The sequence below is a fragment of the Pollachius pollachius genome (assembly GCF_949987615.1).
Source record: "Pollachius pollachius genome assembly, chromosome: 13".
NCBI classification, from domain to species: domain Eukaryota; kingdom Metazoa; phylum Chordata; class Actinopteri; order Gadiformes; family Gadidae; genus Pollachius; species Pollachius pollachius.
The window spans coordinates 3,637,654-3,662,653 of record NC_136946.1 but is presented as its reverse complement, the minus strand read 5'-3'; the positions used below and the strand labels follow the sequence as shown (position 1 = coordinate 3,662,653).

Here is a 25,000-nt window from a genome sequence, read left to right as displayed (position 1 = left end):
GTGGATCTATGGGCCATAACAGCAGCTATGACAGAAGCCCTGGACCGGACAGCCCTGGACCGGACCGGACCGCCCTGGACCGGACAGCCCTAGACCGGACCGGACCGCCCTAGACCGGACCGCCCTGGACTGATCGCCTCACCTTCTTGGTCTCCTGGGGCGTGATGTAGATGGTGTAGACGCCGTTCTTGCGGAAGCCCGCCTGGTAGACGTCAGCGCAGTCTCTGTGCTTCTTGTCCTCCTCTGTCTTCTTGGTGCTGTTGGGCACCGCTGGGGAGGAAAGCAAACGCCAGGAGTCAGTACCTGCTTGGTTTAAAACTCACAACCGCTTCAAACTCTTCATGAGGAAAGAGAAAAGCAAACACCTAGAGTCAGTACCTGGTCAGGTTTCAAACTCACAACCAGGTCTCACTCTTCACAACCAGAGTCGGTACCTGCTCGGGTTTCAAACTCACAACCATGTCTCATTCTTCGCTTAAGATGAGGCTGTCACCAAACATCTAGAGTCAGTACCTGTTTGCGTTTTAAACTCACAGCCATGTCTCACTCTTCAATACGAAGACGAGGCTGCAACCAAACGCCTAGAGTCAGTACCTGCTTGGTTTCAAACTCACAACCATGTCTCACTCTTCACTTAAGATGAGGCTGTCACCAAACATCTAGAGTTAATGCCTGGTTGCATTTCAAACTCACAACCATGTCTCACTCTTCATGACGAAGAAGCAACCCAACAACTTTGAAAACCCTGCTCTGGTTTCAAACTCAAAACCATGTTTCACCCTTGACGATGAAGTCAGACAAAGACAAAATATTTTGGGATTGGCACGATGTACGTTGGGCTTGATCCCAGAACCTTTGTGATTCAATAAATAGATGTAATAAATACATCCCACTCATCCATCATCCATCCAATGTTTTCCTTCGTCAGGCGCCAAACGTTTCCATCCATCGGTGGTTTACATCTCCCATCTCAGAGGAGGAGGGGAATGGACAGGAGATGAGAGGAACCGGGTCAGAAGCAGAGTAGGACCCCCTGTGGAGGTCCTCTGACCACCAGATAGCATCTGAGGGCTTCCAGCCTTGGAGAGACACCCGGCCAGCAAGAGGGATTGACTCAAACTGACACCACAACGCCTCTCCTCCTATCAGAGAGACAGCTGCGTAGGTAGCCGCCATCTGCACATGATTACGACGGCCGTACTCTCAAACCGAGCAGCCTGTACGAAGACCTACGAGCTATACGTCTCCAGTTCCTGTTATAACAAGTGGTTTGTATTTACCTTCTCAAGCCACCCTTGCTTCATCGATGGGAATCCCTTTCCAATTTCGACCACCTCCCCTCCCCTTCCTCATCTATCTCCTCTCCTCCTCCTCCCTCTCCTCTCCTCCTGCTCCCCTCTCTCCCCCACCCTTGCCCCTGGGCTCACCTCCTCCTGCTCCCCTCCCTCTCCCCCTCCTCCTCCTCTTATATCTCCTCTCCTCCTCCCCTCCCTCTCGCACTCCCCCTCCCTCCCCTTCTCTCCCCCTCAGCTCACCTCCTCTCCTCTCATCTCCCGAACGAGACTCTCTCCTCAATTTACACCTCGTTGCTTCTACTGCGGGGAGTTGATGGGTGGGCCGGGGCGGGGGGGGGAAGGAGGGAAGGAGAGGCAAGGTCCACTGACCCTGAGCCCTCTCTCAGATCTCCCCCTCTCTCCCCCTCTCTCCCCCACCGAGCTCCGTCTCGGACACACAGCAGCGGCCCGCTGATCTGACGATGGGAGTTCCATCGCCGGCCATTTTGTTGACTAAAGTATCGCGTGTCGGTTGACATGGGGTCTCCCGGGGCGACGGACTGACAGAGCTGGGGCCCCCAGCGCCGCGGACCCCAGCACAAGAAAGGGCCGCTGTGTCAGGCAGGGGAGGTGGGGGTTAGAGTTAGCAGGGGCCAGGGAGGTGTTCTCTCCAGGGGGCCACATCTCACTGGTACTTGATCCGACACGTCCCAGCTCAATTATTTCCCGACCGCTGTGGGGGGGGGGGGGGGAAAGAGAGAGAGAGAGAGAAAAAGAGAGAGAGAGAGAGAGACGTCTCCCAGGGAGGGAGTGGGTGTGTGGCCAGAGGTTGGGCCATGTTAAGCCCCTTTCCTCCTCCTCCTATTGCATGTCCTCCTCTTCCTCCTCCAGCTCCTCCCACTTCCTCACCCGCCTCCTCCTCCTTAACCTCCCTTTTCTCCCCCTTTCTCCTTTTCCTTCTCAAGCTCCCTCTTCTGCTCCTTCTCCTCTTCCTTCTCTCGCTCGCTCCCCCCCCCCCCCCCCACTCCGACTCCGGCCTTCGACCAGAGTATGATGGATCCCCTCTGATATTTATTTAGAGACAAATCCTTGGTGGTTCAGCGGGGGACTCCCATAGTCAGAGAGGGGAGCATGTGAAAGGACAAGCAGGGGGCTGTTGAGTGGGCATAAATCAGTGACCCTGCCATAAAAGTGTCGCAGCGTTGACCCACTCGCGCACTTAAGATAGGCGGTCGGTCACACGGAACCACGTCGCAACCGACGCAGGGCGGTCCAAATGGACCAATGAAGAGGCTAACGCTAGCTAAAAAGCAGAAGGACGTCTACAGCAAGGTTGCTGTCCTGTGCTAGCTGAAAGGTTGTTGTGCTGTGTGAGCCAAAAGGTTGCTGTGCTGTGCTAGCCAAACACAAGGAAGTCAACGGCAAGTTGCAACAGTAGCAACAGCAAGTAGTCAACAGCGTATGCTGTGCTACTTGCTGTTGACGTTCTTCCCATCAACATACTAGCCGTTGATGTGCTTCTGTTTTTTCTTTAGAGCACAATAGGAAAACAATAGCAGAGTGGGTTAAAAAAGGCTGTTCTATGTGATCAGCCCTTTAGCTGGCAAAACTATTTTGGTAAGGGGGGGGGGGAAGAAAAAATACCAGAATCTTGATTCACTTCAGAGCGGTTCACTGCGGCCGTACAGCATAAACACAGAGTCAGTTGATTGTGTACCACGTCAGCAATGCCAGATGTTGAGGCAGAAGAAAGCGTGATGGAGCCTTTAACTCGGCCCTAATGGAGCGTCATCAGCGGCTTATCTCGACCTCCAGCAGAACCACTCGTTTCAAGGCCAACCGCTACTAATTTGAACTGTCTTGTCTCGGTGGAATGGTTTTTGTTTGTTGTCGGATGCCTGACACACACATTAGTTTGCTAGGTTACCGGCAACCAATCGATGTGCAGATACAGAGAGTTTACAGCGAGTCGTCGAGCGAGACCATAACTGAAATCGGTCGCTAAATATCCACCACGGATAACGTGAGCCAGAACAGTCATAGCTATGCTTCACACTTTATGCTTTACGATTGTGTTTACTTTATGATTTATCTATATCTAAAGTATGCTTAAAAGCTAATTCTAAGCTATACAATATGAGCAGCATATCTCTATTGACACAATGGAATATGAAATATAATCCATCCATGCAATAAAATGTTCTCGAAATATGAATCAATTTGAACTTTTAGCACAAGGTTTTTTTTCCGTCATAACGTTCACCAAGAGATGTATAACAGAATTAAGGGTTTCAAAACCCAGGCAGTTGATTGGGTTTTTATGGGGTCTATGTAATGTCTTGGACCTCGAACCTGGACAATGACCTGGCCGACATAAACATCGTAGCTAAGGAACCATAACTGCTTCAGTAATGGAACCATCAGGTGTCAAGTCCCCCTGCCATGGAGCCAATCCTCCAGCAGGGCTTGAAGACCAGTGAGAAGAACTCTGGTCATTAGGGGATGTTAATGGAGGTCATTCTATGATTTATTACGCGGGACTCTGTCTGCGGTTATGATTGCAATTTCAGTGCTCTCCCTTATAAAAAGAAACAGAAACAAATCAGTGCAAGTAACCGTAGCAATCTGACCTATTCTGGGGACCGCAACATTGATGGATGCTCTTCACTTTCCACTGTAATGGAAGAGTGTAAATGAGAACCATGTAAAAAAAAAAAAATATCATATTCAGCGGCCAGAGAGTTTGAGGGGGGCTCCGAAGCCCGAGGTCGATTACAGTTAATAACCGTACGTGGCTCATTTCACTCCAACAAGCTTCAGTCAAAGATCACAAGCTAAACAAGACCCCCAGAAAACCACCATCTGGCCACATCAAAGATGTCTGCTGGGCATCACTACGGCAACGGACGTCTTTAAGGCTCCAATAGGAGTAAAGAGGCAGCAGAGACCTCTCTAGATGGGTAATATTAAAATGTTTAGTGGGACATCGAGTGTGTTCCAATTGCCATTTCGGCTCCTGCCCCGGAGCAACTGTAACTGTCAATGCTGATTTGTGTTCCAGTGTTGAGGAGGAAATGCTCGAGTATTGCTTTCAAAACAAGAGCGTGAGTGTGTCACCACTCCATGAGAGTACATTTTTGGGGCCCTTTGTTCAAAAGAAAACACGGAATCCACTCTCACACGGTTTGAGTGTGTATGCGTGTTTTCATTATGACGAAAGGTACAGCAGTATCCCTCATTGCTCTGGCATCAACTCTTCCAACTCTCTCCCCGCATTGCAAAACAAAAAGTGAGAGAGACAGAGATAGAGACACAGACAGACAGACAGACAGACAGACAGACAGACAGACAGACAGACAGACAGACAGACAGACAGACAGACAGACAGACAGACAGACAGACGGAGCGAGAGAGAGAGAAACAGAAATTGATGTGTCATGACATAGCAGTTGGAAAGAGTTGTTTCTGCTACATCTATCCGAGCAAAACCACTGAAGCGGCTTTGTTTCCTTTCTTCAGTGAGTCTCCAGAACCAAACAACTCCACTAAATGGCCAGAAGAGGTGAATAACCGTAGCAAATAGTTGAGCCGTTTAGGCCATTTCTTTCGCATCAACTCTTTCCACTCTCTCCCCCCAGCATGGCAAAACAAAAGCGAAAGAGGACCCCACACTGTGCTGTGAGTCCGGTCGCACCTCTGTCGGCCAGGCCGTCCCCCAGGGATCATTAGGATTTGACTTATTCCTGCCAACCTTTGACCTTCTGCAGCCAGCTCAGCCCCACCAGCACCACCCTGAGGCAGGGAGGAGAGACCACGCACAGAGCAACTTTATTCGATTGCTTGAGCCTGTTGCTGCTAAAAGGGCTTCTCGTGTCCTGCCTCACGTTCATACATACATTCATGGGGTGTGGTGCAGGTGCCTTGCTCAGCGACACCTCGACACTCGGCTAACAGGAGCAGTGTGTCGTAAAAGCAAGCTTCTGGTTACTAGAAGGCAGGTTCTACCCCCCTGAGAATCACACAGAGGGACAGAGAGAGAGAGAGAGAGAGACAGAAACAGAGAGAGAGAGAAAGAGAGAGAGACAGAGAGAGACAGACAGAAACAGAGAGAGACAGACAGACAGAAACAGAGAGAGAAAGACAGAGAGAGAGAGAGATCCAGGATGACAGCGGACCACTCCCCCTGACACCGTGACCACAGAAGTGACAGGGAGGAAACACGTTTGACAACAAGAGTGACACCATGAAATGCAGCCGACAGCCGTCATCACGCCCTGGTGGTCATAACACAAATCAGCCCGGGCGGGGGGGAGAAGGCCGGAGCACCCCCCCTGACCTCCTGCAGGGAGAGCTGGATTGATAGCGGCGGCAGCGGCTACACTGGAGAAAGAAATGTAAATATTGACGGGTCTTTGCTTGGCAGTTGGGAGTTTGTTTCTGCTTCATCTGTCCGAGCGAGAGCACCGAAACGGCTTCACTTCCGGTCTTCAGCGTGTCTCTAGAACCAAACGACTTAAAGACTTCACTAAACGGCCTGAAGAGACGAATCACCACAGCGATTAGTGGAGTCAAAGGGAAAACGAAGAGTAGGAATGGAACTACAGGCTGTAAAAACAAGACGAGCCGACCTCTCTTTTGCAACTGTAAAAGAGGCCACCTGTGACATTTCATCGCAGAAGACATTAAAGCAAAGATGGAGGGGATGGGGGCGGGGGGGGGGGGGGGGGGGGGTGGGAGGGATGATTAACACAAGGCATGTGTAACTCATAATCAGCCACAACCCCATCTTCTTCTCTCCGTCTAGAACGTCTCCCAATTACAATTACAATTAGGGCATTTAGCAGACGTTTTTATCCAAAGCGACTTACATCGGTTAATATACACATTGACACACCGACGGCGGAGTCAACCATGCAAGGCGACAGCCAGCTCGTCAGGAGCAGTTAGGGTTAAGTGTCTTGCTCAGGGACACATCAACAACCAGCTGGGGAGCTGGGGATCGAACTAGCGACCTAGTCTCCCTGAAGTCCCCCCCCCCCCCCCCCCCCCCCCCCGGCTTCCTGACTAGCGGCGTACCCCAGGGAACGATTGTGGGGTCGCTAGGCTTCTCGATGGGATATTGTTGGATGAGACGTAAGAAGAGGGGGCATGCTTCCTCTAGTACCCCTCCCCCCCAACCCACCGCAGACATCTGTGCCCAGTGGGATTTGAGGACCATACTGGGATCAAGTGGGGTTTGGTGATGGGGGTGGGGGGTGAAGTTGGCAGGGGGCGCTGGGTTAAACGGCTCGGATGGTGGAGGGTAATGCGTTCCCCATATTGAACTGACCCCGGGAGAGGGGGGGTCACATTGCTGTCTGGTTCAAACCCAGAGCTCAAAGGAGAGGTTTGCGTCTCCTGTTTTTACAGACAGAGTGAGACGGGGAAAAGTGGGCAGCGTTAATGACTCTTAATGGGGGAGGATTTCCCGTTTCACTCAGGCGCTAAGCGGTTGTTTCACAGGTTAATACGACGTGGCGCTATTGTAAAAACAGCCCCCCGTCGGGCTGGGGAGGAGGCCAGGGCTATGAGTAGAGCTCCCACGCTGGGGTGGTGTGGAGACGGAGAGAGGGCCTGAAGCAGATGGGTTCATTCACTGCCAGATGATGTCTTCATCTGTGGATACCTTACTCGGCACGGTGAAATGTCCATGCTGGTATTTATCGGAATGGAGGATTATTTCAGATATCTCACAGATGTTTTGTGCTAATTGTTTGTCTTTGTTTTCTTATTTCCTTGAGTCTTTAAGTGCAGCTCATGAGCCTTTAATTAAAGTTGATCTTGAATAAGCTATGTACACCCATAACATCTCCAAACACCCTCACATGTTTCCAAGCCTGAACTCTCCCTCAAGACAGAGTTTTAGACTTTGAGAAAGGGATTCCTTCTATCGCCTCCCACCCAACCTGGAAGATCTAAAGACCTAGACCCAGCCCGAAATGTTTAAATGGGCTCTTGGACACTTTAGAAACAAGGCAAGGCAATTGTATTTGTATAGCGCATTTCTTACATCAAGCAGTGTGCTTTACAGAGGAAAAAAAACAAGACTCGGAACATAGTCCGGAAAGTGGGTTGAAAGAGAGAGAAGGAACGACTTAAGAATGCTTAGTCTATACATGGCGTAACACCTACATGGTTCGCAAGTTTTGTGCCTTTTCATCATGACAGCCAAGACAGACCACCTACGATGTGTGAGTAATGATAAACAGGAACATTGGATATAGGTTTGACTCAAACCCGGGTCACTAAAGTTTGTGTTGCCACTGTGCACTAGGCGGTGTTTTGTTCCTTACAGTGAAGACCAAGGGTCAAACATTGGTCACATTTAGGCGTATTGGGAATATTGTGATCAAATAAACGGTATGAATGTACAATAGTGGACCACAAGTACGATTTGAACCCAGGTTGCTGCAAGGCTCACACCTACATCTCTGTAGTTAGCACGCTAGCCAGTGGCCCCTAACCCTTTACCTCCATGGTTAGCACACTAGCATGCAGCCAGGCCTTTACCTGTATCCTTGGAGCAGAGGCTGATGAGGTTGGTCACCGTGTCCATCATCTCCTGCTGCTGCCTCTGCAGGGCGGTACTGTTCCCGGTGGCGCGGTTCAGCTGGGTCTCCAGCTCCTTGATGACCCCGGTCTGCCGGCCCACCAGGGACTGCAGGCTGCCCTTCTCCAGCCGCAGGCGCTCCAGCTCGTCCTGGTGCCGCACCTCCATCTCAAGCATCTTCTGCTCCAGCAGCCTGGAAGGATCGGGAGGGGATGCAAGATGGTGGGGAAAATAAAAGCGTGGTCTTAGGGCGACAGTGGCGGCACTGGCTCAAGAGGAAGAGCTGGTTGGCTGGTAACCGGAAGGTTCCTAGTTTGTTTTGATTAACTAGTTGTTGACCTCCCCACTCCTTGTTAATAACCCATCAAAGCCACTTCTCTGAGTACAGTGAAGAACCGTTTAGTAGTACTCTACGTCTGTTGTGTTTGTGGGGGACGCCCGCAATCCAACGATTCCACCGGCTTTAATAACTCTGTTCTCACATGGCATGTGAATCAGGAGGTAGTGGGGGATGGCAGGTAACCTGAAGGTTCCTTGTTCGATCCCCGGCTCCTCCTAGCTGAGTGTCGAGGTGTCCTTGAGCAAACACCTCACCCTGACTGCTCCTCACCAGCTGGCTGTCGCCTTGCGTGGTTGACTCCGCCGTGTGTGAATGTGTGCATTTATGAGTGAATGTGAGGCAATATTGTAAAGCGCTTTCAGTAGCCACTGGGTAGAAAAGCGATGTGTAAATGCATAGCAGGAGTAGAGTCATGTGGCAATAAAGCTGCAAGTCCCGAGGCCCGAATTATTCGAATATTCGAATACTCGTTCGGAAAATTAGTATTCAAAGCTTAAAACAGTATTTGGAGCTTCGTTTTTTGCAAGAAGCTAGAACTGCAACATAATGTCAGCAAATAATATAATATTTGGGATATGAAAGTTAGTAATATTGTAGTAGTAGTAGTATATTGCTCATTTAGGAGGATATTACATTACAAGTGTCACAGCGCATCCATCACCTCACCGCTGAGCGCAGCGCAGTGAGCGCACTTACTTCAACATAGACATTGAAGGAGCTGGTTCAAAATGCCCCAAAAATCTTCAGTTTGGAAACATTTTCAATTGATCAATGATCAATGTAGCTGTATGCTACGTTTCGTTACCAGTGCGAGGGAGGCAAACTATAAGCGACACTATATCTATTCTTCCTGGTGGAGGAAGAATAGATATCTTGTTTCCCTTAACTTTATAACACAACATTAGCGGGATCTCGGGAGGGAAAGTAATGCTTATCAAAATGCTAACCTTAGCTTAGGGGTTTGTTTACGTTCGCTGTACAGCACCGCGCCCATCAACTGTGACTGGCTTGCTGCAGAGCGTGAGCGTCTTGGGAATACCCGGTCAATATAATGGATATAATATGGACACATAAGACAATCAATATATGGTATTTGTTATGGATTTATTTTACAAATTCCCTGAAAAGGTGCACGTTCCAGGATGAATTGAAAATCTCCCGTAAGGGCTGAGATGGCAGAGAGGATAGCTGATTTGGAACGGAACAACAGGTGTTTGCTTCCACGGGGCAAAAAGTACGGAACTCCAACTTACTTAGGCCTACTAATTAACATTCAAAAGCTATTAAAACTTTAACAAAATATGCAGATACTGTCAATCGGTTCCAGGGAGTATATAGGGAATATTATTGTTGTTTTGGTGTGTTTTTCTGGAACGAGTATTCACTCGGAAAAACCAATGAGTATTCAAAGCCTGAAAAATGGCATTCGGGCCAGCCCTAGTATAAAGCCACACTGACTTTTTGATGTATGGGGCTATGGTGATGAAACAATGGAAGAACATGGTTTTGGATAAGGTTGTGTTGAGAAGGTTTTATTTTGAGCAAAGATTTAGTTTGAGTAATGATTATGTTTTTTCAATGTTAAGGACTTTCAGTCTCTGTCGGATTATGAGATTGCAGTCATTTAGTAATTATGGGATTTCAAGTCAATCCTTGATGGTTTTTCGAAATGTGTGTGATTCTTTTGCTTCAAACAACGTAAGGAGTGGTTTCTAGTAGGTTTGTAACCATATCTGCTTGGGTTTCAGTTCTTTGCGGTAATGATAAGGCAGGACCATAGAGTGCGTATTCTGACGGACCGGTGGCTGGTTATTGCATTGTTGCGGTGACCCCTTGTGGGTTCTACTGTTCAACCTGCGGTGGTTCCCCAGTATAGTTTTGGACCGAACGCTGCAGTAATGGAGGGAAACTCAGCGATTACATCGGTTGTATGAAAGAGCTGCAATTGCATGTGTCAGGTCGTGGTCGCCTCATGTTCCTTGCAACATAACTTACACACACTTAAAAGGTGAAGTAAGAGAGACCGTTTCGTCAATCTTTTACTGACGGTCAACTGAAATGTAGTTTTCCAGTTGAAATCCATGAAAGTAATTCTGCCTTTATCGTATATATAAACATTCTGCCTTCTGCCAGAATGCTGTCTCTTATGAAGCTCTCAATCGAAAATGAAAGGCAATGAACCTATTTTTGATTTTAGAATATTTTCGCAAACGTTTGTGCCCCAGTTGAAAGGTTCTGGGTTTGATCTCCAATGACCTAACCCATTACTGCTCATAAATGACATGTATCTCATGTATCTGAATCCACCATAAGCTGCTATTAAAAAGCCTGATGAATAAATAGTAACTAGAGAGCGGCTAGACTTAAGGCTTTCTAGCAGTGTACTAAAGAGCGGCTCAGCCTGACAGAGGAAGAGTCAGGAAGTGACTGCTGAGTCATGTGAAGGCCTATGCGGAGTCATGTCTGCTACATTACATCTCAGCCTGCATCCAATCAAACCAGGAGTCTCTTTTCAGCAAGGTTCAAGTTCAATAATGTGTATGTATGTGTCTCAAAGAGAGTGTGTGCACGATTGTGCGAGTGTGTGCGTGGGTGAGAGAAGAAGTGTGCGTGTGAGAGTGTGCGTTCAAGTGGGTGGGCATGCGCACCCGTTCTTGTCATGCAGCTTGCTGATCTGATTCGTCTGCACCATCAGCTCCTTCTCCAGCTTGTTGGTGGACAGAGAGTTCTCCAGCAGCTGGATCTCCAGCCGGGACGTCTGGTTCAGGACCTGGGGAGACACACACACACACACGCACGCACGCACACACACACACACACACACACACACACACACACACACACACACACACACACACACACACACACACACACACACACACACACACACACACACACACACACACACAAAAGTAAAACTTTTTTCTCACATCTGAATTTCAAACCTTCTCTAAGTCCTTCTAATGTCTGGTTCCTCTGATGTGACGTCGACTGTTTGCATCTCAGATAAACACAGAACATCTTATCTGATTGGCTCAGATAATCACATGATCATGTAGAAATCCATATTATTGTGCCAAATGGTGTCCTAGTCAGCCATTTAGTATTAAGAGATTTAGCACACATTTATCCAACGTCACTGGTTGTTTTAGATGTAACTTGACCGGCTCTCTGCGATAGAGCAGGCTACGGCACTTTGTTGATGGAAACATACAGGGTACAGAAGACTAAACTGTGGGCATATGGGTTCAAACTCAGTCCCTCCCCACTACACTCTCCTGCCTCACACACACAGACAGACACACAGACATATGGTTATCAGATACTGTCCGTACAGATCTACAGTCAGACGGAGAAATACTTAGAACGCTACATTGAGTTTATAGTTATGCCTTCATTGCACCACAAGCATATGATTCATAGTGAGGAAGGGGTTATAGGTGTGTATGTGTATAAGTATATATTATATAAAGAATACAGTAGTTTATAAGTCTTCAAGTTACAATTATATGCTCCAACTTTTTAAGACAAAGTTATCAGATATAGTCACAAAAGAAAGCATAGTAATATGGCTATATTGTCACTCAGATGTATAGTAAAATAGAGGTTATAGGAATTTAAAATAAGCTATAAAACCTATATAATCCCACAGGTATGCAGTAACAGAAATCTACAGTTACAGATCCGTAAACGTACAGATCAGCCAGACGGTTTCGCCCGTGAAATCTATTCCAGTGAATCTTCTCACAGAGGGCCCTACTGGCCCTAGCTGTCATCCGTGACAACGCACCCGTCTTTTAAAAACAGATCAGACGACATGCTTCTCAATAAAAAAACTTTTACGTGCTTTTAAGAAACGGTATGGATCCAAACCATTAAACAATAACGGCCTCTCTTCCACCACGCTCATGTCTTCCCATATGGTAGCACTCAGCGCGACTTTAAGGACGTGTTGTTAAACGCTTTTAGCCCGGCAAACAGTTCTGCTTTTAGCGGTCGTCGGCGTAATAACATTCCACCGCCTTCACTTCACATCGCCCGCGTCTCTGTAAAGAAAAGACTGGAGAGAAGAAGCAGCTCTGGCACATCACTTAGCAACGCCGTGGAGTTTAACCGCGTCCGTGTTGTCTTTGGGTCGGACCGCCGCTTTGGAACTTGGTAGGGGAGCGGGAATATGAATAGAAGGGGAAATGGGGCGAGCGACGTATCGGCTTGGTTCGTAACGCTGGCTGATGGAGGCAGTGGCTGTCGTGGGGGATTCGCCTCCCGAACCGCGGGTTTGATTCCCGGTGTGTCTGAAAACGAACCGGTAGGCTACAGGTAGGTAGAAGTAACAACCTGTTCCTGAATGAACTGTATGGGTATTAGCTGTGAATCGTGTCCGATTAAAGAGACGACAGGGAAAGAGCGAGGAGAAGGGGAGGAGAAAGGAGAGGTTTCCGTGTAGGATGACAGGATGAAGAACTTTGTCTTCCACTGTGGGAATTGAACCACTAACTCTTACTGTGTTAATACCAAGTTTGAGAATCCCACTACAGTCGGCTAATCCCACACTAATCAAACAACTCTAAACTTACAAAATCTGAACGAAAACAGGGAATGTTGAGCTCCCAAAACAGAGGAGCGATGATTGATTACGCCTGCCTGACCATTCACCAGCCAGACCGTAATGTCTTTGGAAATGTTTCCTCCACCACTATGAGTTCCCATTGGATATTAAGATACAAGCCGGATGCATAATGTGCTAAGCAGCAAGTTCCACTTGCAATTCAACATTTTGTATTGGGTCTCACTTAGTACTGGTCCTCATAAGTCCCCCCGGCCCCTATAAGACTGTCTATTGGCTTCTCTTCTTGGGCCTTACAATCTAGCTGATCTGAGACATTGTGGCTGTTGATGCTTTACACCTCATGAGTCTTAACTTAAGTGTGGTGACAGAAACGCCATCCTGCAACCAGATCCAAAATGGGTCCGGGAGTGGATCCGTAATGGTGGAGAAGGTTAGACTGGGTACCCCCAGCCCATTCTGCTGGCGATTTGAATTCGCCCCGAAGAAGGGTATGGAGACGAGCAATACATTTCTTTGTTCTTCCGATTCGTTTTTGTACCAATCACCAAGCTGGCTTTTCCCCCTGGCGTGCTATTGGGTGGTTTAATACAACGACGACAGGGAAGCGACGGCAAGCAGCCAATTGCATTCAGAGCCATTTGAACTACGCCCGTTGATCACGCCTCTTGTGTTGAAGAAAATGACAGCAGCCTCCCCAGACCAACATGCGATCTACGATTGAGCTTGGTCTGGCAATAGCCAGGCTACCACGATGAGACTAACATGTAAAATACAGCAGGTGTCTGATCGGTGGTTGGGGGCGTCCCAGTACCTGCGTCTCCACGTCGGTCAGCTTCCGGGTCTGCTCGGCCGTCTGGGACAGCAGGTTGGTGCCCATCTCCAACATGGCAGCCGTGTGGTTGTGGACGGCGCTCTGTTGTAGCTGAGCCATCTCTGTCTTCATGCTCTCCCTGATGTAGCTCTCGATCTGCCCAGAGACACAGAGAGAGAGAGACAGAGAGAGAGAGAGAGACAGAGAGAGAGAGAGAGAGAGAGAGAGACAGAGAGAGAGAGAGAGGTAGAGAAAGAGAAGCTTTAGTCACAGTGTCCGTTCTCTAGGTTAAGCGTACATGCACGTGCATGTATGCGACCGCGCACACACGCACACGCGCACAAACACGACCACAGGCGCACACACACATACATACACTCACACATACACACAAAGACACGGGCTGACACACACACACACTCACACAGACACACCTATGCAAACACAAAACGCCTTATCTTATATCCTTCCCTTATCTCTATTTATATGTTCGGGATTATGGCAATAAGGAGATTTTCCACACGTGAACTCAGGCACACACACACACACACACACACACACACACACACACACACACACACACACACACACACACACACACACACACACACACACCGACGCTCCACACGTTTCCATCGTTCAGGAAGGGCTGTGGGTTTGAGAGTGTAGGAGAGCAGTAAAGGTGGATCCAGATGTAAGCGGTTAGTCTCAGGAGATGCCCAGATAGCCACCAGCAGTGGGGCTTGAAGCAAAAGTGACTTTCATCCTCCTTATCTCCCCCCCCTCTCCGAAACCATCACCGAGCAGCACGGTATAGGGCTCAGGAGTTAGATCGTATAGTCTATATTTATTTACTATTCCCGACCGGTTGAGATGCTACTTTAGAAACGGTGCGCTGTATATGATCCGATATCAGCGCGATCGCTCGGTTCTTGAAAAAGTTTCTGCTTGCTATGACCGGCACACCTTTTAAAAACAAAAAATACGGTTAACGCGCACGCTGTCGCGTGCTTAATCGCGGGCTCGTGACCGGGGGGGGTGGTGTTTTTTCTGGCTTCGGAACGCAACGTACAATCGCCACAGATACGCAGAAGAACCCAGCGTGAAACAAAACCACACCTGTTTCAAGTAGTGCCTGAAGAGGGAAAGTATTTAGCGGTGTGCTTTGGACGACCGAGAGAGGAAGCGAACAGTGGGAGGGTGATGGTGTGTATAAACGTACAGGCGGTCAGTGTTATGAAGCCGTGAAGCTAACACTAGCTGACAGGCCAGCAGAGAGGAGCTCAACACAGAGTCGTCCCAGAGGACGCGGTAAACTGGTGGATATGAGGACCTGGTAGAGGCACCGGCATGCACACACACGCACGTGCACACAGACACACATTCACGCACACACAGGCAGCTAAAAGAGGCACATATGCATGAACATGGAACCACACACACGAAATAGGCACTGACACGATGTGTAGAAGGCGCCCATCACCCAGCAGTCAAAACACGACAGACTAATCAGCCTCCCGTCCAAACCCAAGTCTTTCTTGGACGGCGTCCCAAGCCGACAATTTGTTCCTAAACAAAGCACAGCGAGAGTGAGAGGAGCGTCGTCTCTCTCTGACGAGCCTTAGAGCGAGCAACACGTCGGCCGGGGGGCAGGACGGGGGTCGGCGGGGGTGCTTGAGACATCATGGAACAATCATGTTACATTGCCTTGGCAACGACCGCAACCGCCGAGCAGATCTCCAGCAGGTAGCGGTCGGGACCGGACTGAGGCTTCATTAAAATCACGGATCTCAAACAACATTCGTCTTCCTTCGCCGTAAAACGATTTTTCACCGGCACGAACATCATCAAGGGATCGGGTTGAGATGATCCAATCGATCCCAGACGGGACAAAACGATAACATCAGACCAGTCCGCTGACGGTTGCTTACGGACGTAAGTCATAGCGTGTTGCTAGCACCTTGCGGTCGCCAACTAACAAAATTCGGTTCTTGCCGTTTGCGGTGCCTTACGTTGGCGCAGATATGAAACCAACAGAAGTTAACGTGGGCTGGCTTTCACATCGCAAGCCTTTGCTGAACTTAAGTGCGTCAAGGGGGCAATGTACGTGATATAAGTGTCACTTTCGTCTAAACTGACGAAGTTTGAATGAAAACAGTGGAGCGCCCAAAACAAGGGAGCGATGATTGATTACTCCTGCCTGACCATTCACCAGCCAGACCATAATGTATTTGGAAATAATCCCTCCGCCGCTATGAGTTCCCATTGGATATTAAGATACACGCCGGACAGATAATATGCGAAGCTACAAGGTCCAGCATGCAATTGAAAACCCTATAGGGATTTCACATTGGGTCACACTTAAGTCCTCATAAAACTCTCCATTCCCTGAGCCCGTCTATGGCTGCCCTGCTTGGGCCTAGCAATCTGCGCTGATCAGGGACCCTGTGGCTGTTTGCAGGCTGTGGAAGTTTCACACCTCCTGAGTCCAAAGGTACATGTGTTGATGGAGCAGAAGCCGACAGAAACTCCATCCTGCAACCAGATCCAAAATGGATCCCAGGGTGGATCCCTAATGGTGGAGAAAAACGAAAGTAGAAAAACGCGATGACACATTATCGTGTATAATACACCCTCGAAGAAGTTTGATGAGGTGGCGTTGTCTTCGAGCATGGTGTGAAAATAAGGACCTTTGTGGAAGCAGGGAAGGAGAAAGGCTGTTCATCTTTATTCCCTCTCTCTGCATTCTCTCTCTTGGGCAAGTCATCTCAGAGAAAACGAATGAAGTAAGTTTCCTATTAGCCCTGGAGATCAACCTGAACAAGCATGGGTCATAAACCAACCGGCCCTATGGTTTATCGTCAGGCAGATCTATGCGGCCTGTAATTAGAGGTTTGACCTGGAGGTTGTAAGTAACTCTAAACATGACAACAGGGAGGTAATAGGTCTGATTACAGCGAGCTTGTCTTTGTTCACTATTTGTTTAACAGTTTTTTAAACATTCTGTTCTGCGATTAAAACCTTTCACCAATTTATGTGGACAAACCAGAACGGACATAACGAACATACGCTGTTCAATCACTTTTCCCTGACAATTACTGGCAAAAGAAACAAAAGAAAAAAACTGGGTCCTGGGTTTGGAATCCCAGGACATTCCTGAAGGGGGAATAACCCTTGAGCCTGCTTTTAGAGGCCTCTAACTGATACCTCTAGTCCCACATAATCACTGTGTGCTAAGTGCACCTAACCCCTAAAAACGCTCCCGCAAAGTGCCACTTGACAGCCAATGTCACAATGTTTGAGGTGGACAGGGCAGGCTGGTGTTGGCGGTTGGGAGTTTGACTCCCGACGAGAATGTTCATGGTTCGAGGCCTGATGTCTACCTGTAGGCTCCCTTTGAGCAAGACGCCCTTACCCCTCTACCTGCTCAGCGATGACATACATCGGAAACAAAGCACTGTACGTCTCTTCGGAGGAAAGTGGTGGTAAAAACACGGTAAAAAGTCAAAAATCCCTACTGGGGGTAGAGGATCTACCGGACCTAAACCTTAGACACATGACCTCCCCCATGCAGACTGGATCCCAGACCACATTCACATTTACATTCAGGGCATTTAGCAGACACTTTTATCGAAAACTACTTACAATAATTTGCGTAACAATATATCGCTGTCGGTACAGTAAGGAGGTTCATAGACCAAAGTGCCAAGCAATAGCCATCTCTAGGTTAACCCATTCCCCGTATACAACAAAGATAGCTTGGACCAGACCCGCTCCTCCACCTCTCCCCACCCTGGACCAGACCCTGGTGCTCAGGTCCAGCCTGGACCAGACCCTGGTGCTCAGGTCATGTGATTCGTTCAGCCCCTCATCACAGCTAACACCTCACATGCAGGCTTACATAACTTTGGCTGCCTGGCTGTAAAAATCAGCCCCAGAAAGATATATCAAAACAGACGTATATACGTTATGCTGCGGCCAAGCATAAATAAGATTTACATGGCTGTTAATTAATTCACCTTTACATGGGAGGTTGTTTAGAGACGACGGATGTGTTTAGTAGAGGGTGGTTTACATTAAGAGTTCTCCGTACAGCGTGGCCGAGGTTTAATACCAAGTGCCGCCACACGCATGGACGCTCCGAATCTATCAGCGAAACCGAACCCGGACGCAGGGAGATGTTGATGTTTGGAAACAATGGAAACCATGGTTACCAGGCGTGATGTGTAAAGAGCAGCCTTGTGCAGGGGCTGGGTGGGGGGGGGGCTATCTCCAGGCTATCTCCAGCCGGAGATGCAGATGTTTGCCAGGGCCGGGGGGCGGAGCTCCGGTCTTACATAAAGGGGGGACCCCGGCCGACAGTTAAAGCTACAGTGGGGTCTGGTCTTTATAAGAATCCCCCACTGAGAGCCTGAGCTAAAGCTTATCTCAGGGGTTGCTGTGTCTGTCTGTCTGTCTGTCTGTCTGTCTGTCTGTCTGTGTGTGTGTGCGGTGTGTTTTCTCGATTTTGCTCGAGCTCAGCTGAGGAGTCGATTTGGGAGGTGGGAGGGTTTCCCTCTGGTCCCAGCACCTCCTTATATCACCTCCTGCCAAACCCAGGAATGTGCGAGCCCCAACGGATCGTCCCTTCTCCTACCACCTCCTCCCTTCACCTGCTGCTCCGTCCTCCTCCCTTCACCTCCTGCTCTGTTCTCCTGCCACCTTCCCCCCTCACCTCCTGCTCCGTCCTCCTAACCACCTCCTCCCTTCACCTCCTGCTCCCTCCTCCTCCCACCTCCTCCCTTCTCCTCCCGCTCCCTTCTCCTGCCACCTCCTGCCGTGACCTCCTGCCACCACAGAAGCCCTGCCACCACCAACACACTCCGTCCCTCTTATCCGACACCTCGGGTGGCGGGTGCGTTTGATTCGTGTCCCGTGACACCCTGATCCAAGAGAGAGGTGTCAGCCTGGCATGCAGGGCCGTCGTTCTCCAGCCATGTCCGTTCTCAGATAAGGAAGATAAAGAGATCCCCTGCTCTCCTTTGTCACGGTGAACTCCCAGTGAGGTGGCCTGGGGTGATGAGAGAGATGATGAGACAGACTGGGTCTGAGGCCGATCGTCTGGGATCAGATTCATGGTGGACCTCTGCTCCCTTTCACCATGGTTTATGGCAATTACTGCCCGATAGTTGTGGTCCTCCAGAGAGAGAGACAGGGACGAGGGAGGGAGACGAAGGGACAGGAGATAGAGACAGGGACAGGAGAGAGGGAGTTTAGACGTGTAGATGAATAGAGAGAGGAAAAGGAAAAGAGGATAAGAAAAGAGGCAAACACTAGAAAGAGGAAGACCGGAAGAGAGAGGAGAGAGAGACTGAAGTCTCTAGATCAATGGAGTGAGTGTGAGAGGTTATGAGACAGCTAAACAGACCATCCACACAGCTTAAGATGGTCGCTGATAGCGGCGAGATAAAGACCCTGGATTAGACTTGTTAGTGCAGGGTACCACTGTTGGGTGGTCCTGCTCAGACCTGGACAAGTCTCTCTCTCTCTCTCTCTCTCTCTCTCTCTCTCTCTCTCTCTCTCTCTCTCTCTCTCTCTCTCTCTCTCTCTCTCTCTCTCTCTCTCTCTCTCTCTCTCTCTCTCTCTCTCTCTCTAACTGATTAAGTGCAAGTCATGCACTTCATTTTCAAAAGCCGTAATGTGCATCCATACAACTGTACCCCACACAACATCAAAATACTGCAATTTATACAATTATGCTCCGAGTGCAGACATTTATTGGAAGTCCACATTGCTTACACGGATGAGAAAAACAACTTGGCCTTTTTCCAGACTCACGCAAACAAAACTTTTCCTTCTCCACTTCACTTTGTTTCGTTAGTCAAAGGTTTGGATCTTTTACGACAACAGTAAAGAAAACCAACCAAAGTGAATGACATCAAAATAATTCCCATAAACCTTTGAGTTTTCCCATGCTGGCTATTTTATGCAGAAACATAACAAGCCAACCTCTAACCCGGAGTGGATCAGGCACCGGCTGTGTTTTATGTCAGACTGATTTGTTTTTGTTGAATATACTTTAACTCCTGGCTGTCCGAGCCCTCGATAGAGCGTGGTATGTGGTGTGAAAATATGATTTTTGGCCTCCCCAAAGCGATCAACAACCTTCATCTACGGTTCATTTAGTCTGCTGTGCATGTTTAAAAAATGTGTAAAAAAAAAACCACAATAAAAATAACAAGGAGAGAAGTTGATTTGCTCGTGATTTTCTTTTCGTACGCAAAATAACTCCCTCGGTACACTTTTAGGTTCCGAGAATCTTTTTTCACGGAGTGGGAACCTACTTTTTTTGGGGGGGGTATACTGTGGGAAAATACGCCCACTTTGGTGTCTCACACACACTAACATGACCCCCTCGAAATAAGTCCCTTGTCCCGCACCTACCACCCTGCCACCCCTCTTTCATCCTCACTAATGGACCGCTCCATAAGAGAAAGCAAATGGCCGTGCTATGTATAGCAGGAGAAGCCTTTATTTAAATCACAGTGACGGACAGTGTTATGGCTACCAGACATGTGTTCCTTGGTGGATCAGGCCCTTTCTGTTTACAGTAAGAGCTGATAAATCAGACAACAGTTTCCTGGTCACCCCCCCTCATTTAGAAGATGAAAGACCATCCGTCTACGGTGAACAACAAAAAAACCGCAAAAGGGCAATTATAATTTTGGCGAAGTCCCCCCACCCAGCTCTGAGAAACCCCGGCCGTTTGTGACATTTGGATGCAAATAAATACACGTTTGGCCTTGTGCTTTGGTTCACAACCCCTGCGGAGATCCCAGCGCTCGGAGCATGAGAGAGAATTCAACCGAGATGTTTTCCTTTCTTTTTTTGTTTTTATTTTTTTGCTGTATGGACACTTGTTTGTTGTTACTACCCTGCCTCCCGGATACGAGCCGGAGCCCGGAGAGGAGGTGGACGCGTCTGGTCCACTGTTACGGGTGTGTGTGTGTGTGTCTTCATCGTCAAACTGTCATTGTACCTTCATCATCAAGCTGTCAATGGGCCTTCATCGTCAAACTGTCATTGTACATTCATCCTCAAACTGTCATTGTACCTTCATCATCAAACTGTCATTGTTATCTCATCATCAAACTGTCATTTACTAGGTGATGAAACAAAAGCCGTAGCCATGGGAACACAGGAAATTTATTTTAGTTGACTCGCTACAAAACTGCAATAGTTGGATAATTTAAGCAGATTTAGCTTTTAGATAAGATACGCAAAATGACAGTTGCAAAATGTGTTGATTAACAATTTAATATAATAGCCAAGTCATACACCAATATACATGAATAATGGCAAATTTAAAATGCACTAATATTGCCAAATGGCAATCACAAATGTGTGTTGTGGTTTCCATGTTCCAGATGTAATCTTTCTTGCACAATAACCTAATCAAAAGTTGCTCGTAGTTTGGCTTAACGGACTCGCACATTCCGGCATGTCCACTACCCAATCGGCATTGCTCTCCTCTCCCCTCACCCTCCAATCAAACCCAGCCTCGGGCCACATCCTTATCGCAGAGACCCCATCGCGTCATGTGACCCATCACCGTCATGTGACCCCTCTGGTCACCAACCGTAAAAACAAACAATACGGGGCCGGTGTATGGATGTATATTTTCATTAATGCTCCGGTTACGATGGCGGCTTCCCCCCCGCCGTTAAAGTGGGCCCTAAATGACTCCCCACTCCTGATTAATTAGCCATATCTGAGGTATGGGAGAGGAAGTGTGTCCATCCATCCAAGACGTGGGAAAGCAGAGGAAACAAACAACCACTGGTTGGCCCCCCTCTCGACCCGCGGCCGGGCAGCGGCGGGCTTTAGGGGGGGGGGGGGGCTTCGGTTGATTATGGTTTTTTGCAGTATTCAGTCGCTTTGCTCTGAAGCCACCTATAGTGGAATCAGACACTCTGTCGTGAGGAATGAGTGGCAGCGAGGATTGTGGGTAATCTGGGGAAGAGCTAACTTTCCTTCACTGCTGTGGTATCTCGGTGTGAGGGTTTTTGAACTACCGCAGATACGCGGTGATCCTCCACTGCAACGTAACGTCTACTATTTACGTTCAGATGGTTTTATTCAAAGCAACTGACAGTGACCTCACACACTTGTCGTTAAGGAGCAGGCAGGGCGTTAAGGACATCTTGTGCCTCCATTCTTTCCTCTCTTCTAAAGGCACTTGAACAAAGTCACAAAGAAAAAAGGAAAAGTATGAGAAAGAGAGAGAGAGTTTTTTGGCCAATCATGGCCAAAACACTCTCTCTCTTTCTCTTACTTTTCAAGGGTGAGCTAATGGCATCATCCATCGCTCCGTGTTTACCTCCCATCCTAACATCCCATTAAGGAGAGGACCTGGGCGGTGGGGTGGTGGGCATTATAGACCGCTGGTGGGGTAATGGTCACCACGGCGATGGTGACCAACACGACAGTTACTCTACACAAAAGGAATAGAGAGCGAGACCAAGATGAATGAATGTCTGTCGCTTTCGGTCTCCCTTCACCTCAAGTCAGTTAGACAGACAGACAGACAGACAGACAGACCCGCTGAGAGAGAAACAGAGTTGAGTCCATCTGCATTTGGTTAGTATTTATTTTTTTTTGTATTTACTTTAAGTCCGTTTTTTATTTCTTCCTTTCGGTATTCTCTCTCTCTCTCTCTCTCTCTCTCTCTGTCTCTCTCTCTCTCTTTGTGTGTGTACGTACTCTGTGATTGCGTGCTGTGTACTCTTGGCGTGTATACTCTACGTGCGTGTATGTACTCGTGTGTATGTTTGTGCACTCTGGCACTCTTTCCAACTCCTCTACACAGATCCCCTCGGTGGGGCTAGAATGCAAATAAATGAGGACACCGATGACCATCTCACGCTGACCACCTGCACTCAGACAGTAGGGATACAGCTGGTCGACCCCACACCTAGAAAACCGGGAATATCCTCCGATCCACAAACCCCAACCTCCTCCTCAACCCCCCCTTCCTCCTTGTTCCGCTGTTGCCGTCGGTTACGAGGAAAGGCGATGTCACGGCCGATTACAGCTTGCATTAAAATCTAGAGTCTCGTATTACAGACGAACCTGAGCTCGTACAATCCCTGCTACTGTTTCCATTCGCTGACGAGAGGACCAGCAGAGAGCCCAGGGAGGGTGTATATATGATTTATGGTTTTAATATCTGTGACACGCTCGGCTGCAGGTCTGCTACGAACAGAGGCCGCGGAGCTAAAGTATGTTTTACTTGGAGCCGGGAAGGCCGACAGGATGATCAAAAAACGCAACATTATATTAATTTAATCTGATACAACAACAATCACATTCAGTCATGGGAAACCTCCTTCGTGGGCTGAGTACATGATAGGGGTTTAGGAACGGGAGGAGCGCAGGAGTTTAATCTAGAAATGTTTTACAGTTCACTAGGATCATTAGAGAGATGGGAGGGAGAGAGGGAGCGGGACGAGAGAGAGACAACGAGAGAGACAAAGAAAGAGAGCAGACAGAGAGACAGAGCGATAGAGAGAGAGACAGAGACACAGAGAAATACAGATAGAGACAGAGAGACAAAGAGGCAGAGAGAGAGAGAGAGAGAGAGAGAGGGGGGGGGGTGACAAGAGAGAGAGACAGAGACAGAGCGAGAGAGTGAGAATGGGAATTGGGGTTTGAGGAAGAGAGAGAGAGAGAAAGTGCACACACTCCACTCGTTCCAGTCAGTTACAATGCACCAATGCAGTCTCCTAAACCTTAGACCAGTACCCTGCCGTCCTGTGTGGCCCTTCAGGAATAATCAGGTCAAAGGGCCCCCCAACTGGCCCCAGAACCCACAGCTTAAAAGCCACGGGCCCACTGTGTTTGGCCTGGGTAAACTCCTGTGGTCCGGTCCTCAAACAGTCTCTGAAACCAGAGACCAGCAGAGAGAGAGACCAGCAGAGAGATAGAGAGAGAGAGAGAGAGAGAGAGAGAGAGAGAGAGAGAGAGAGAGAGAGAGAGAGAGAGAGAGACAGACAGACAGACAGACAGACAGAGAGAGAGAGTAGGCAGTAGAGAGAGGGAGAAATGTAGCGAGAGGTATGAGGAGAGGGAAAGAGGGATAGAAGGGAGAAAGAGGAGAATCAGAGGTCGAGTATGCTAGAGGGTGAGAGAGCGTAAGAGAAAGAGGAGGGTAGAAGGGAGCGAGAGTGTTAGCTAGAGGGGAGGGAAGAAGGGAGAGGGAGAGAGAGCGTGTTCAAGCACGGCCTCCCCGCCGTGCTTGTTTTTGGTTGTTTGTTTGTGTTGGTTCTGTGATGGCGTTCCTCAGGAGTGTGTATACACCGAGAGACAAACAGTGCTAGCTTCAAACCGCCCTCTCCGCCGCCGCAACACGACCACAACCTCAACCCTCCAGGCCCAGAGACAGGGAGGGCACAGAACGGCTTTGCAACACAAATACAACCACCTTTCATAGCAGACGCTTTAATCCAAAGCGACTTACAATAAGTATATTTGTCAGAAGGAAGACAATATTTCTCCGTTGGTACAGGGAGGATGTTTATAGAATACAATAACAATCACTAGGTTAACCCATTCCCTGTATACAACAAAGGTAGCTAGGATAAGGTGCTACACAATGCTAAGTGGAATTCTTTAAGTCCCAAGACGTACAACATACGTCACAACATTAGTGTGTACATTAAGTGCAAGGAGTCCAGAGACTCATCAGGAGACACTTCAGAACACACCGTCTAGATCTCTCTCCTCACCTCTGACCGCTGCAAAACCAAAACGTCTGGACTGGAATCTAAGGAAGGATGGGCGGACCCCGACACATGCACGGCAGAGACAGAGAAGGAGGAGGAGGAGGAGGATGAAGAGGAAGAGAGCAAGAGAAGGAGGAGCAAGAAGGAGGATGATGATGATGATGATGATGATGATGATGATGATGATGATGACAATGATAAGTACGAGGAGAAAGAGGAAGAGGACGAGGAAGAGAATGAGGGGAAAGAGGAGGAAGGAGGAGCAAGGGAAGGAAGAGAAGGATGAGGAGGATGATGAGGGGAAAGAGGAGGAAGAGGAGGAAGAGGGCGAAGAGGAAGAGGAGGAGGAGGATCCGTGGTTGAGTGACATTGCCGCCGTCCGCTTTACACGCACCTTATCCCTCACACATCCCTCTGTCTGCGGGGGGGGGGGGTCTGTTATGACCCGTCTCCCCCCCCGAGGGGAGTTAACATCTAAACCGTCTCCCCCCGTCCCCACGCCGTCAGAGAAGAAAGCGCCGGAAGGCTGCTGATGAAGATTAAGACGGTGGAGATGATGGAGAGGGCTCCTGGACGCTCAGAGAGGCCCCCGCCCAGACCCCCGTAATGGGCCGGCGGCCGTCAAACACACTCACCGCACACACACACACACA

The 25,000-nt window shown here is 48.7% G+C and overlaps 2 protein-coding genes across 2 annotated transcripts in view; both read right to left on the bottom strand.

Annotated features, from left to right (window-relative positions):
- LOC307085091 (exostosin-1b-like) overlaps nt 1–25,000 on the bottom strand; it is a gene marked incomplete at its 5' end in the record, with an annotated part of 412,390 nt that overhangs the window by 247,900 nt on the left and 139,490 nt on the right. The gene's annotated exons all lie outside the window — the stretch shown is intronic.
- angpt1 (angiopoietin 1) overlaps nt 1–25,000 on the bottom strand; it is a gene marked incomplete at its 5' end in the record, with an annotated part of 67,517 nt that overhangs the window by 29,335 nt on the left and 13,182 nt on the right. The window contains 4 exons of the mRNA XM_079749768.1: nt 143–270; nt 7,824–8,056; nt 10,852–10,973; nt 13,585–13,740. Of these exons, the coding sequence (XP_079605894.1) occupies nt 143–270; nt 7,824–8,056; nt 10,852–10,973; nt 13,585–13,740 (639 nt within the window). The remainder of the gene's footprint in view (nt 1–142; nt 271–7,823; nt 8,057–10,851; nt 10,974–13,584; nt 13,741–25,000) is intronic.